General features: G+C 44.4%; 2 protein-coding genes and 1 long non-coding RNA gene across 3 annotated transcripts in view; 2 read left to right on the forward strand and 1 right to left on the reverse strand.

Annotated features, from left to right (window-relative positions):
• Positions 1-1,562: 1,562 nt before the first annotated feature.
• On the forward strand, positions 1,563-12,100 carry RRAGC (Ras related GTP binding C). The gene is made up of 7 exons (XM_083809966.1): positions 1,563-1,865; positions 4,295-4,498; positions 5,182-5,381; positions 6,231-6,345; positions 7,791-7,933; positions 8,818-8,966; positions 10,013-12,100. The coding sequence occupies exons 1-7, from the start codon at positions 1,593-1,595 to the stop codon at positions 10,162-10,164; spliced, it is 1,236 nt and encodes a 411-aa protein (XP_083666092.1). The 5' UTR covers positions 1,563-1,592; the 3' UTR covers positions 10,165-12,100.
• On the reverse strand, positions 10,432-13,416 carry LOC310885990. Its single transcript, XR_014575061.1, has 2 exons — positions 13,281-13,416; positions 10,432-12,741 (listed from the first exon to the last, which is right to left on the reverse strand). It is a non-coding gene; the product is annotated as an uncharacterized lncRNA (long non-coding RNA).
• Positions 13,417-13,769: 353 nt separating this feature from the next.
• LOC310885986 (uncharacterized protein) overlaps positions 13,770-14,503 on the forward strand; it is a 190,200-nt gene continuing 189,466 nt past the window's right edge. The window contains exon 1 of the mRNA XM_083809968.1: positions 13,770-13,911. The gene's annotated coding sequence lies outside the window, so the exon portion shown is untranslated. The remainder of the gene's footprint in view (positions 13,912-14,503) is intronic.

The following is a 14,503-nucleotide window of genomic DNA, read 5'->3' on the forward strand; positions in this document are numbered from 1 at the left end:
GTTGCTGTTAAGATTAACTTGCAGAGAAATGTGCCTGCCAACTTTGTGTAAGCTGCAGATCGTGGTCAATGATCCTGTTAAGCTGCTGATCTCCTGGTATTCTCTCAATTGGGAGGAGGGAGGGACCAACTGTAAAAGCAAGACCTCCAAAGCATGTTGCAGGCTGGTACTTGGCGCTGCAGTTAGGCTTCTGCTGAAGCTGATGTAGGGCAACTGTCTGCTCAAAGTGGCATCAGGAATGGGTACAGTTAAGTGAGGGACACAGCACACTGCTGGAGATGCAGTACCACCTGCATCATTTCATAGCGCTTCTGAAATGCAAAGTTGTCCTTCACAGGAAAGATGCATTTCAGAGAGTACCCTTTTTTCCAATCCTAAAACTAGGTACTTTAAAGGCAGCTGTTGACAGGAGAAAATGAGAGGAGATAAGGGGACAGAAGTGCAGTAGCTGTTTATGTATGGGATCTACTGGCTAGTAGAATAAGTTACTTGTTTCTAGGATGAATCTTGCACCTGGTCTTAGAGGTGTGGTGAGATAGAGCAAAACTGCTGAAGTCAGTGTGCAAATTGAAATCAGGTGCTAACGAATGTAATGGCTTCTTAACTTGCTGCTGTAGCTATTCTTGATCTAGAGAGAACAGAAGAGAGCTAAATGAGTGGGTTAAAATGCTGTGTTAACTCTTAAAAACAAACAAAAATAAATCCACAACCCAACAGGCTGCTTCCCTCTCATGTGTGTTGCAGAAGGTAAGTTAGGATGTGTACACTGCATTAAGTTGCAGCCTGGGGAAGGACTGGGAGTGGTGATGCTGTAGGAAATGCATCGCAGCTGAATGTGTGCTGCTTGGAGCATGCCTTGCTCCGGGAGCAGCAGGCAGGTCAGGTGTTGGGCTGAGGCAGTTGCAGGGCGAGAAAGCATCAGCTGGGAGGTAATAGCGTGTGCTTACCCTTGTCACTGGTCACACCCCCGCTGGTTTTATCTGAAAACCCTTTGGTCCTGTGAGCCTTAACCGGGGGTTGGACAGACTGAGAGCCCCGGAGCACAGCTTCATGCGAGGACCGAGCCGGGCAGCTGCTGCCGGGGGAAATTAGCGAGGGGTTAACGAGCAGGGCAAGAAAACGACCGGGCAGGGCGAGCCCCGCTCCCGGGGGGCCGCTGGGGCCGGGTGCTGCGGAGCACGATCGGGGCTGGGGCCTGCAGCGCGAAGCCGCCCCTGGCCACGCCCCCAACACATGGCCACGCCCACCCCATTCACTACCCGGACCCATAGCCACGCCCACCCCATTCATTGCGCCCCGACCATAGCCACGCCCCTCCGGGCACTCACCACGCCCCCACACATAGCCCCGCCCCCGCAGCCCCTCGGCACGCCTCCCGCCGCTCGCCCCCTCCCCTCGCCCCGCCCCTCCCGCTCACGTGCAGCCGCGCCGTCAGGTGACTCGGGTCTTGTGCCCGGAGCCACCCTACCTTGCTGCCGCCGTCAGCCAATGGGCGGCGCGGAGCTCGCCGCGCAGCCAATGGGCGCGGGGCCGGGCGGCGTTGGGTTGGCGCGGCAGGCGGAGGCCCGGCGGGGCGCAGGGCGGGGGCGGCCATGGCGCTGCAGTTCGGCGGCGCGGGCGCGGCGGGCGCGGCGGAGGAGCCGGCGCTGGTCGGGGGCAGCTTCGGGGCGGCGGACGCGTTCCCCAAGGACTTCGGCTACGGGGAGGAGGAGGAGGAGGCGGAGCTGGACGGCGGCCCGGGCTCCGGAGGCCCTGGCGGCGGCGGCGGAGCGGGCGGGCCCGGCGGCGGGGCGGGCGGGGCGGACTCCAAGCCGCGGATCCTGCTGATGGGGCTGCGGCGCAGCGGCAAGTCCTCCATCCAGAAGGTGAGCGCCGCGCCCCGCCGCTCTCGCCGGCCCGGCTCCGGTGAGGGCGGGCTGCGGAGCCCCGGTAAGCTGCGGAGCCCCGGGGGAGGCCGCCCCGGGCGAGGAGAGGCCGCCCTGGCGAGCTGCCCCCCGGGCGAGCTGGTTCCCCCGGTGATCGCCCCCGCAGGGCAGCCGGCCCCGGGTCCGCCGCCTTCCTGAGGCGCTGCCGGTGCGCAGCGGGGGCAGCCCCGGCCCCGCCGCCGGTTCCCGCAGGGGCAGAGGCTCCGCTCCCCCCCCGGCTGCAGGCCGCGGCGAGGTGCTGGGCGAGGAGGAAGTGGTGCTGGGCGCCGCAGGGAGCCGCCGGTGGTTGGTAGTAAAATAACGCGAACCTGAGCGTGTCGGGTGGCAGAGGAGAAGTGGGGCGGCTGGTCCGTGTTCCGCAGCTCGAGGGTCTTCTTTGCGGTCACTGCGATGAGGTTCTTCCGCGTGCTGTTCTGGGAAGGGGCTGTGGGTGAAGCACAGCGGTTGTCAACCCGGAGCGTGGGGGTCTCCGGTTTCCCTGTAATGCAAACGTGGAACCCTTCGGGGCTTTCTGTAAAACTACGCAGAGAAGCCTTTTTTGCATGTTGCACTCTAGGAGGAAGGAATCTGCTGCTTGTAGCTGTGCTGTGCAGGCTGCGTGGTAATCCCCAGGCTGTGCTGCGCCACTGGGTCCTGAACTGCAGCCTGGGACTCCTGTCTTCACTGGAGACTTGTTCCTTTCCTTAGGCAGGGTTTACAAATCGTACTGGAGCAGTTAGAAAACATTTACTTTGTGCCCTGAAATGCAGCGGTAGATGGGGCTGTCGCTGCCTTTCAGGCTCTCCACTCACCTGTCAGGACCTAGGCCTGTTGCCCCCCACATACGTTCAGATGTTGTGATTGCACTGAAAGTTTTTTTCTGAGTCTCTGGGCACGGGGATGGCAGCCCTCACAGGCTCTTATTGGAGATCTTAGTGTTATCTACAGCTGGAAATTGTGAAACCTGAAAGCTAGAGGGAACCAGTAACCCCAAATTGTGGCTACATTTGAAGACTTTGCAAGTCACTTCTTAGATGCAGCCTTTCTTCTAAGCAAAGCTGGGAGCATCAGCTACACGCTGCTTTGGGAAAAGGGGATGGTGACATCACTTCTTAGAGACTCACCTGCTTTAAACTTAATTCATTAATTCTGTTTTACTCCGTGTGAGAGATGCTCGGTTCCAAAGGAGTGTTGATTTCAAGGATGCTTTAAAACTGTTCTTCAGACCCTGAGGAACGTCTAGTCCTTGCAGTAAGGCCGCTACCTATCTAGAACTGCTCTCACTTCTCCATACCAGTGTCGTGCTGTATAAAACCTCATTCAGACCCTGACTTCTTCATACGTTTGCTTTGAGGAAGTGAATTTCTTTCCCCTTATTTTTAAAAATCTGACGTACTACCTTGAACCTCACTATGCAGCCATTGGCTGTGCTGGGTGTGGAGCTGTTTGTCTTGCAGTTTGACAGAGATTGTTGCATTCGCTCTTTTTAAGGGTTGACTTTTATAACGGTGTGAAACATTTAGAAGAAAATTGAAACATTTCATTTTGCAGTCCTAGCCTTCAACCACCTTACCGTTTGTAGTAACTTTTGTGACAGGCAGTCCAGTTGCTTTAGCACAACATTTGCTGTTGAAGCTGACTGCTTTTGTTACAGACCGCTTTGCTGTGGGCTTACATGTTTCTGTTTGTTCAGGAAAGGGCTAAAATCCCAGGGGAGCTTTTTGAGTACTAGCAATAACTGTGTCTTTCATCGCTGCAGCTAAACTGTTTACCAACTAGCATAATAGTTTTCAGCACTCCTTTTAGGGTACTTGAAGGGAGAGGGTCAGCAAAGATAAATCAGCTGCTAACAGAAGGTGAACTACCTAGCAGTTCAGGCCTCTAAAACAGAGATGTATTTCTGTACGTTGTAGCGTAGGAGCAGTCTGATTCTGTTGCACTATAACTGCTTTTAGTCTGGTGTTGAGCGTTTTGTAGAGGAAATTCTCAGACTGAAAAAGAACAGTTCTTAAAAGCTTGCAGTTGCTTAATTAACATGGTGGCTTTCCACCTGATGCAATGTAGCTAATACAGGAACATTTCAAGATACTCTGTTTGACTTGCAAGGAAGAAAGAGTAACTGGGATGTCCGCGTCTTTAGGCAGTATCATTATTTATGCTTGTAAAAATATTTAACTGAATTGAGTTGCTTGGCTCTGTCTAACAGCAGGTTATTTGCTTAGCTGATGAACCAAGCTGTCTGTTCACCGAAAGGGAAAACTCAAGTCCCTGTAGGAAAAGCCATACACTTTAGAGCGGATGAACCTATTTGTAAGATTCAAGTCACAGAACTTTTAACAATCTCTTCTACTGAGGCCAAGTCAAGGCTGTTATTTGTGTTCTTTTAACAGGTGGTGTTTCACAAAATGTCTCCCAACGAGACCCTGTTCTTGGAAAGCACCAACAAGATCTATAAGGATGATATTTCCAACAGCTCGTTTGTGAATTTCCAAATCTGGGATTTTCCTGGACAGATGGACTTTTTTGATCCAACGTTTGATTATGAGATGATCTTCAGAGGAACAGGTGCTCTAATATATGTTATTGATGCTCAGGTAACTTCTTAACAATTCTTAGTGATTTGTATTTTTCTTTGTGAGAGGAACCATTGGGAATCTAATAATTTGTATTTTTAAATAAGGTTTTGTGAAACATTTCTTACGTATGAAAGGCTGTGTTGGCAATCTCACTTTCTGGTGTGTAACTTTTAGTTTTGTGAATTGATTATGTGGAACATACAGCCCCAGCAGAGAAGGTGGAAGGGGCAAGTACTCTGAAGTACTTTTCTGCACTTGTGGGAATCTGATGTGCTAAATGGTCTGAATGATCCAATTATCCCCTTCCTCTGCTGTTGAATGCTGTGGAGTTCATTTAATAACAGCATGCTTCTGACCTCAATGTCACGGTACTGGTACTGTTAGGTATCTGTTAGCTTCTAATGGACTTAAGAATCGCGCCATTGGAGAGTACCTGGTTATTGGGACCGTCTCGGAGATTACTGCTGCATTTTGCTGGAGTTGAAGTGTAACCTGCCTTTTGCTATGAAACCTGGTTTTGTATAATTGCGCCTTGCATAGCTAATGAAACAGAGTCTAAGCCACTTGGATTCCTGAATCTCCAAGGTATTCTCTTCTCCCAAACTTCTGTTTCATCACAGAAGTGAAATGAAGTTCTTGTACTGAAAGGAGTTATTGAAGATAAAGGCTTTTCATTCATTCCTGCCAAAACTTATTTACAGGATGACTATATGGAAGCTTTAACGAGACTCCACATCACAGTTTCAAAAGCCTACAAGGTCAACCCAGAAATGAACTTTGAAGTTTTTATTCATAAAGTTGATGGTTTATCGGATGACCATAAAATAGAAACTCAGCGGGATATTCATCAGAGGGCTAACGATGACCTTACAGATGCTGGGCTTGAAAAACTTCACCTTAGGTGAGTTACAAAATACTGGCATATGTGATTCTGCTGTTGCTGATATGCCTACAGACTACGGGGTTTTAGATGTAATAGTGGATTGGAGCAACGTCTTGTTAGTTTCTTAAAGTTAAAAAAAAAAAATACACTGCTGAATTTTTGGCCAAGTCTCAGCTAGCTACCTTACTAAAATAAAGCAGGCTAGCGTATCGGTTTCCAATCAACAGGCTTACAAATAAGCTTGCTGATAATTCAAGATCCTCTTGCATAGCTTTCATTCAGTGTAACAGGCCAAATTTGTACAAGTGGCCTGGAGGGAGGACAGAAGAAGCTGTGTTCTAATACTGTCTAGCACTGGCTTTTCAGTATGACTGGTTTAAAAGCTTGGTCTCTTTCTTGATATTTGGCCTGCTTTTTAAGGAATCTTTTACTGACACCTTTAAAACAAGATATCTTTTTTTTCTGTTTTTGCTATTTTAATTTTTTACTATTTTAATTCTCATGGAGCCTTTAATTATGGCCAGTCTCTCAGTGTTAGTGTGACAAAGTGGAAGGTCAGGAACAGGACTTGATGAAACCTGGTTAGACATTTAACTCCTTTGCATAGGCTCAGTGTGTTGTGAAAGCAAATTGATTTTTTTTCTCTTTGCTCCCATCTCCTGTGGAAGCCTGCATCATGTTTACTCTAGTCTCAGAAATGATGTTCTTGATGGAGCAGCCAAAGATATCTGTGATAAAGCATCCCAGTTTAATTACCAGCCTTGAATGTTAGAAAATAGAGATATAACATTTGTACTATTTGTACTGTGATTCTAACAGACTCATGAATCTGTTCTTTTTTCCTTTTCTCTTCCCTCCTCATCTCAGCTTTTATTTAACCAGTATCTATGACCATTCAATATTTGAAGCCTTCAGTAAAGTGGTTCAGAAGCTCATTCCGCAACTGCCAACACTGGAAAATCTACTAAATATCTTTATATCAGTAAGTGTTAATCAAACAGAATTGTAAGTGAAATATGTGGAACAATAAAGCAAGTCCTTCTGCTAAGGGACGCTGACCTTGGGAGATTTGGGTGGCTCTCAGCATCGTTGTACTCATCCTAATTGTCTGCATTAGAAGTTCTGTACCAGAGCTAAACTGTACTGGTCTGTACTTCATCCAGGTTTCTCAAAATACTGGCAAAGCGTAGTTTGGCTTGTTGTAACTGTTGATAAGGAAGGTTTCTGCCAGCATGATATACTAATTAGTCTGTCAAGGCGCTTAGTAGTGTAATGTAGCTCTGCTGGCAAGATGCTTTTTTTCACATGAACTTCGCCTTAAACCAAACTGTCAATTTCATGTGGCCTGCAAGACCTTTGTCCTTATTTTAGTGTTTGTGTTTTTTACAGAGTTTGTGACGTAGAATTTTGTGCTGTATACTTTAAATCAACTGAGATACCAACATAGGAACGAGGCTGAAGTAGCCTGTCTTTCATCTAAGTTATGTCTGAGACTGTTGTAGGCATGTGGACAACATGGAAAATTACAGTTGTGATTGAGAGGAGCTGTGTGGGTCAGATGCATCACCCCATAAACTGTTTGATGCTTGCTTCTGTTGGCAGAGGACTGTAATAACCTGGCCCAGTGGATAATGGGCATGTTCATGCTCATGCTGCTCAGTGCCATGAGAGTACAGTGTGGCCCTGATGCTAAAAGGATAGGTTAGATCTTTTCAGCGTGCTGCCTTGGGTACTCACACAGGCTAGGAGAAAGCAATAATGAATGTTCCTGGTGTGTAAATAGAACTTAAGCTTTGCCAGAAATCCATGGTGTGTATGTGGTTAACTCGCTGAACAGCAGAAGGCTCCTGAACTTAGGAGCATGTGAACTTTGCTGAAGTGCTCAAAGTTATGTATGGGATGGTACAATTGGCTGGGTGCTCTTCCTTCATCATAACTGCCATAATATGATATTCTTCATGGAGTCAAAAGATTAGAAGCTGACTTTATTGGCTCTGCATGTCAGTCTACATGGCAACTACATCACACAGTCACTGAACTGCCAAGATACTACAAGTATGCGCTGACACACTTTGCTGCTATGAAGTAACTCATCTCTGAACCTGGTTCATCAGGTGAATATGCAGCTCTTCTGGTGTTCATAGAACCACAGAAGGTGAAAAATGCTGAATTTGGATTCTGGTAGCATTGTAAAATATAGCTTTAATTACAATCTGGTAAATAATAAACTAAAAAGAATTCTATCCAAGTGCCAAGCTTTACATTTTGTCAACTAGAAGATGATATTGATATCTACTACAGCTACAAGGGTATTGTATTTATAAAACATTTCCTGCTATTAAGAATGTGAAAGTGTATGAATTCTACTTGAGATTTTAAAAACGCAGTTATTTTAAAAACTCATCCAAATTCTTTCTCTTTCTGAAGAATTCAGGCATTGAAAAAGCTTTTCTCTTCGATGTAGTCAGCAAAATCTACATCGCAACAGACAGTTCCCCTGTGGACATGCAGTCATATGAGTTGTGCTGTGACATGATTGATGTAGTGATAGATGTTTCCTGTATATATGGGTAAGTGATGAATACTCTTAGGAGAAAAATCCTTAAAAGTTGTAGAATAGGTTGCAAACTTATGCAAATGGTGTTGGCTTCATCGTCCTGCAAGATGCTATTAGTTGTTCTATAGAGCATATTGGTTCTGTAAGTAACTAGAATAATATAACAGATGATTTGGGAGCTGGATCAAGTGTTTGTAATCGCTTTTTGTCCCTCCACTTGTGTCTGTAGAAAGCCATTTGACATTTTGAAAAGGCAAGGGTTCAATATAAAATATGAATACTGCTGTATTGTTTGGCGTGGTATGTTAGTATGCAGATATGTTAGTACCTGCAACAACTGGGGTCGATAGCATACCATAGCTCCGAAGTGTAACTTGCAAGTCATGTTGCTATCAGCCTTCTTGCTATCTCAGCGGAGTAGCTTTTGCCAACTTTCAATTTGGCTCCAGTTCCTCAACGTGGCTTTTGCTAACTCTCTTTGAGGGATGCATGTAGCACTTATTTCTCCTGGTTTGTGGCAGAATTATAGTTCAAAACACCTTTTTTTGAAGTGGCTCTAGAGATGTGGTAATTTATTTTAGAGGCGTGGTTGTAAACTGAAAAATACAGTGCGGCCAACAAATACTGCAGTGTTTAATGGTCTGTCTCCTGATGGGTCAGCCCCAGGGCTGCATAACTTTTTGTCTTTTTGCAGAAGTAGCTCTACAATGCTGCTATTGCTTCTACAGTAACCTAAGTAACACTAATAGTTTGTCCTAGTCTTGTCTTAAAAACCCATGCGGTTTTAGCTTAACACCAAAGTGTGTCCCCCGTGTCACAGGTATTAAGCATTTGTCATGAAGTTACTTTATGCATGCCTTACTAAATTATGTCTTGGGTTAACTCATTCTTTCTTAGGTTAAAAGAAGATGGTACTGGAAGTGCTTATGATAAGGAGTCAATGGCAATTATCAAGCTCAATAACACAACGGTCTTGTACTTAAAGGAAGTAACAAAGTTTTTGGCATTAGTTTGCATTCTTAGAGAAGAAAGTTTTGAGCGCAAAGGTAAGAGCCTTCCCTGTTTGAATGGCTTTTGTATAATGATTTTTATCAACTATAAAATATTAGTATGGCCTTACAAGTCACCTTAATTTTGTAAAATTAAATTTATTTAATTTCTTCTGGGGGTAATTTTCTCCCTTCATAGAGCTAAAATGGTCTTATTTTTATTCTTGTGAATCATTGCTTTAATGCTGTCCTCCTGTTGAAATGACTTGTGTAGCTAATGAGGCCTGTGTCATTACCATCTGCTATAGTGCAGTCATTTGAATGGAGTAATACTTATTTGTTCTGCTTGATAGGCTGCTGTGTTGTGATAGCCCTATTCTCTATTTCTTGTGTTGTGCTACTGCAACCTTTTTGACGTAGGACTGAAGAAATTAGCAGTGGTAGGCTAGTACAGTACGTGGTAAGAACTTAAAGCAAAGGGTTTAATGTGTTGCGAGTTTAACCAACTATACAGTTGCTTGGACCTGTAGCAGACAATTGGTATGAGTGGTCTTGCATATATTATGGGGTAGAAATGAAAGCATAAAACCCTAATTTCAAAGTACTTGGCTTAACTAGTGATGGCGTTTACCTTAGCATTTACAGACAGTTCAGAAGAAGAAAAGCAGATATGTTTTAATAACTGTATTGTATTTAGAATCTTTCAGGTTGGAAAAGACCTCTAAGATCCTCTAGTGCAACCTTTAACTTTTAACCTAGTACTGACTCAAGTTTTCCTTGATCTCAAAAGTTTTACAACAGTTAGGATATGCATCGATGACACCATCAAAGTGCAAGATAATGTTGAATGTTATCTGCTCTTTAATTATGAATTATACACCTTGTGTTCCAAACGAGTACCTTGTTTCTAAAAAGAGACAGTCTAAACAAATACTGACACTAGAGTAAAAACTTAGCTGTTAAATCTTCTGAACCCATATTCATACTGAATCAAGTAACAAAATAGCTGTGTATTAAATGAAACATACTGATTTTGAAGGTCTGACTACATACACGTGGCAAGCTGAGCACAGTTTTTCCTCTCCCCTGCCTCTCCTTGACAGGTCTGATAGACTACAATTTCCATTGCTTCCGCAAAGCCATTCATGAGGTCTTTGAAGTAGGTGTTGCCTCCCACAGAATCTGCAACCACCAAGCAAGCACCTCGAATATGAAAGCAGTGACTCACAATGGCACACCTAGGAATGCAGTCTAGAGGGAAACTAGACATTGGATAGACTTGTCAGCTCTTCAGTCCAAAGATTTGTGGAACAAGAGAAGAGTAGTCTGAAAGCCTGAAGTATGTTTCACAGGAGAAGAGCGGCGCTAACTGTGGCACAGCAGCTTGTAACTCATGTCCGACAACTGAAACTACTGTAAAAATACTTTGAGGCCAGTGGAGTTAGAAATGTCAGTTTGAAACCACCTTTATTGCAAGTGCAGTGGTATTTCAGTTTGGAGTCCTGTTTTAACAGTCTATGACTGATTGCCCGGTCAAAACTTAAAAATGAGAGAGTTGAGTTTAATGTGAAACACCGAATAGTCACTTGCTCAACGTTTTTTTAAATTATTCTGTAGAATGTCCAGTTTTGCTTAAGTTTAACCTCTTATCACGCAAAACGGTGGTGGTGTTAATACTTAAGCTCGTGAAAGTCACGCTTTCTGTTTTGTGAGGCTGGTCTCACAAATCATTCCATGAAGTTCTTGCTTTCCCCAGTTTGCTCAGAGTATCCTTGTGAATTCTGTACTTGTTAAGTGGACACAAGGTAGAGCTCTGTTCTAGTGACTCGATGTTTGCTTGGAGAACTGAGCTGGAGTTTTGTTTTGAGAGATCACGATACTTTGCTTTCAGACAACACTTCTTGTTATGCCCGCTTTGATGGAAGGGAAGTGTTAAAAACCAGGAATAAACTACCTGCTCTTTTTTGCTAAAACATGGATGTCATAAATCTATGTGATTAATCCTATTCACAAAACAATTGCATGGCTAACTAAACTGAAATGTCTGCCATCTGTTGGAATATAGCAACCAGTTTCAGCCATTTCCAAATGAAGAAACGATCATATTACTGGCTTGTGATGGTAGATCTCTCCTTACCCTCTGACTGATAATCAAGACAATTTTAGGAAACTACCTGAAGGTGTTATCCTTGAATAGTAATTAAATATTGGAGTGCCACAACCTAATAATAATATTGGACATTTGAAGTGTGTTGATTCTGTATTGTGGCAAACAGCTTCTTGTTTGTTGCCATGCAATCTGAATAGAATTGCGTGTATTCTGATTTTGTGAATGCTGGCCGTCATATTATGGGAAGTGTATCTGAATAGTTTTCATCTAATTTATTGGTAATATTGCTGCAGATGTCATATTGTACATCAGCCTTGTTATGCGGTAAGCTCAGCTATTGGCCCATAAAGATCTTGCCACTCTTTGCCTATCCCTGTGTGTGTATAGGTGTTCCGAAGCCACTGGACCAATTGACTATACAAGTGCCACTATAGAGGTTTCTACAAGAAGGTCTGTAACTGTAAACGATCTCTGTGACTGATGTATTTATGTGGTCAGACATAACCACAAGATTGCTTATGTGCTTATAGAATTGATTTTATTGAACTATGTAAAAATTAACATTCATGCATTTACATTAGGGTGTATGCACATACTATGTAAATGTTTTTCCTTTGATTTAAAGCTGTTTTATGATACTCTATACATAAAGGATCTGCTCCAAAAGTTACTCAAGTCAGTAGGAGACTTGGGAATTCAAATGCTTTAGTTCCGGTCTCTGTTGGCAGTTGTCATTCTGAACCTAGGCTTAGCCCCTTTCTGGTAATGGAACTGCAGGGTTGGTTTTTTAAGGATGTGCTGTGGGCTTGTAAGATTGGGTTTTTGTGGCTTGCAAGCTCTATGACAGTGTTCAGGTACTCAAGGTGAGAGGAGAATAGGCAATATCACAGGAAGTAACAAGTCATTCCCATTTTTGTAGTGAGTTTTCCATGTTCAGAGTATGTGTTCCTCTCTGTCTTCATTCTACATGATTCTGTGCTAATAAAATGAAAAAAGATCAAACCATGGCACTATTGTTTCTGTTGGAGGGTGAGACACTTCAACAAAAGTCTAATAAAATGGGCCTATATGATTAAGCAAATAATGCCATGTTATCTTCATTATTATTTTTTTTGAATATTATCTTCCCATGTGAGACTTGAAAAATTCTAGTCAGCCTTGGCTTTCCTCTCAGTTTAAAGCTGACTCTTTATTGAATACTCAATATTTGGAAGATAACTCTAGACTTTAAAGGCATGTAAGTGATAAAGAGACTTGTTCTCTTATTTTGATCAATGATGAGCCTTAGGCTGCATTATGAAGTTCTGCTTTCTAGTGTGCCTTTTTTGTTGTTTTTCGGTTTTCTTTTGCTTTTGTGTGTGACTATTTTTGGCCTTAATTATCTTATTCTTGAATGATTGCATTTACTAAAAATTAATGGTAGCTTCTCAGAACATCAATATACTTGCATGATTACTGAACATTATTAGCTTTAGAAGTTAAATTTATCTCCGTTAAGGAGCAAGATCTTTAAATTACTGAAACTAGTCTTAGTTTTCTTTCTAACACATTAATCAATTTAAGTCAAATGCTGCTATGCAAATAGAGTGCACCTTACCCTGTTGCTGCTCTAGCAAGGTGGTTCTCAGATTTTGCTGAGATCTTTGTGGTCACAGAGGGGAAGGACAGGAGTTTTGTCTTCTCTTCCTTCTGCAGAGACCTGCGTCCAGTTCCTTTGCTGACCTGCTGTAGGCAGAGATACTATTAGAGAAAAGAGAAGGTAATATGACAGTCTGTCCAATAGTGGAGGTCTGAGATTGTAAAGGAAGTCATTGAGTAGTGCTTCACTTTAAAAAAAAAAAATAAATATCTGAATCTACAGTCTTTTTTTACAAAGACCTGAGGATGTGTACTTCTAAGGAGGAAAAAAAAAAAGGGGGTAGAAGGGGACTAGCCTGCATGAAGGAATAAAATACGCCTGCTTTTGAAGAGTAGGGCAGTCTCTGTGAGCTGCCCTCAAAATTCTGAGGAACCTGGTGCTGGCCAGGTGCTCATCACAGGCTGGATTTCCACTCGACAATCACAGTAACTGTAGCACAGGAAAGGGATGGAGGGCAAGGCCAACCCCGGGCAGAGGTTCCGAACTTCAAGCTGGTCTCTAGCTGCTGTCTTTAAGACCCAAGTCCTCCCGTCGCTCGGCTGGAGGAACGAGTGCCCTTTCCCTCAGCCCTTCCCGCCCGCCCCCCAGACTGAGGTGCGGCCGGGACTGGCCGCCGCCTCACCCCGCGCTGAGGCGAGAAGGTGCCCGGGGGCTCCGGTGCTGGTGTCCTCGCTCGTGGCTTCCCCACCAGCTGGGGCCCGAGTTGCTGAGCAGCCATGGGCCCGGCCTTCTCCTGCGGTGACCGCCCCAGTCAGCAGGGGCTAAGTGGTGCGAAAGCCCCTGGCGCAGGGGGGAAGGCGGGAGCGGCCATTTTGTCGCTCGCTCCCCTCATCGCCCGCGGCGGGCGGGGCGGGGAACTTGTGGCGCCCCTCGCCTGAGGAGAAGTTGTGCCTGGCCGCCCTCAGCCGCTGAGTTTCGACGCCTGGTGGATGTGCACCGACCTGCTGAAAACTCAGAACCGCTCGTCTGGGCCTCGCTGTGGGGGACGTGATGGGCTTTGGGAGCTGTTCCTCAGTCTGAGTACGTACTGCCTGGCACCTGTGTTGTCTACGGGCTTTTCTCGTTTATAGAAGACTTTGAGTTCCCTTTAGTGCTGAACAGCTCTGTTTAGCTTTGAGTATCTACTCGCAGTAGATGGCACCCTTGTAACATGTCTACAAGAAGTTTTTCAGAAATGTTTCTCAAAGCCATCTTCACTTGCTGTCTGAAGCACGCCTTCAAGGGACGAGCAGATGTCCAGTCACCGCTGCACGGTAAGACACGTTCTGAGGTATTTAGAGGTTTCCTTGAAGACTAAGTTAACCTTTTAAATAAGAGCAGCTGAGGAAAACTGGGTTTTCCTCAAAACTGATAAAAGTGTTCTGTAGGAAGTGGTTTTGATAGTCGGTTTTTTCAATGCTGGAGTGTTTTTTTGGCTCAATATTTGGTGGAAAATCTTTTATTGTTTGGATACATGTTTTGTTTGGCTTCTGTCCTTCTGTCAGTTAATTTAAGGACAGAGTAAATGTTTTTTTTGCCCCAAAACAATCACGTTAGGATATTTTCCTTTGTGTTATAAACACAAAATGTATTTTCCATGCTTTAGAACTATTATCATGTTTCCTTATTTTCAGCATGTCTTTTCACCTCATTTTTCTGGTCTTAATTTCTGAACAGCTATCCCCTAAGCACGAACAGGAATGAACTACTGTTTTTCTCATTTTTCATTAACAGTAAATTAACCCTAGCTTGTTTTCTGGGTATGCTTTGGAAGACATGTAAAGGTGGTGCTAGTGGGCATCTGTTGTCTGCAGGTGCACAACTTCATTAAGGGCACATGTTAAAATAGTGGATCTTGTAAAAATA

This window comes from Anser anser (genome assembly GCF_964211835.1).
Source record: "Anser anser genome assembly, chromosome: 24".
In the NCBI taxonomy this organism is placed as follows: Eukaryota; Metazoa; Chordata; class Aves; order Anseriformes; family Anatidae; genus Anser; species Anser anser.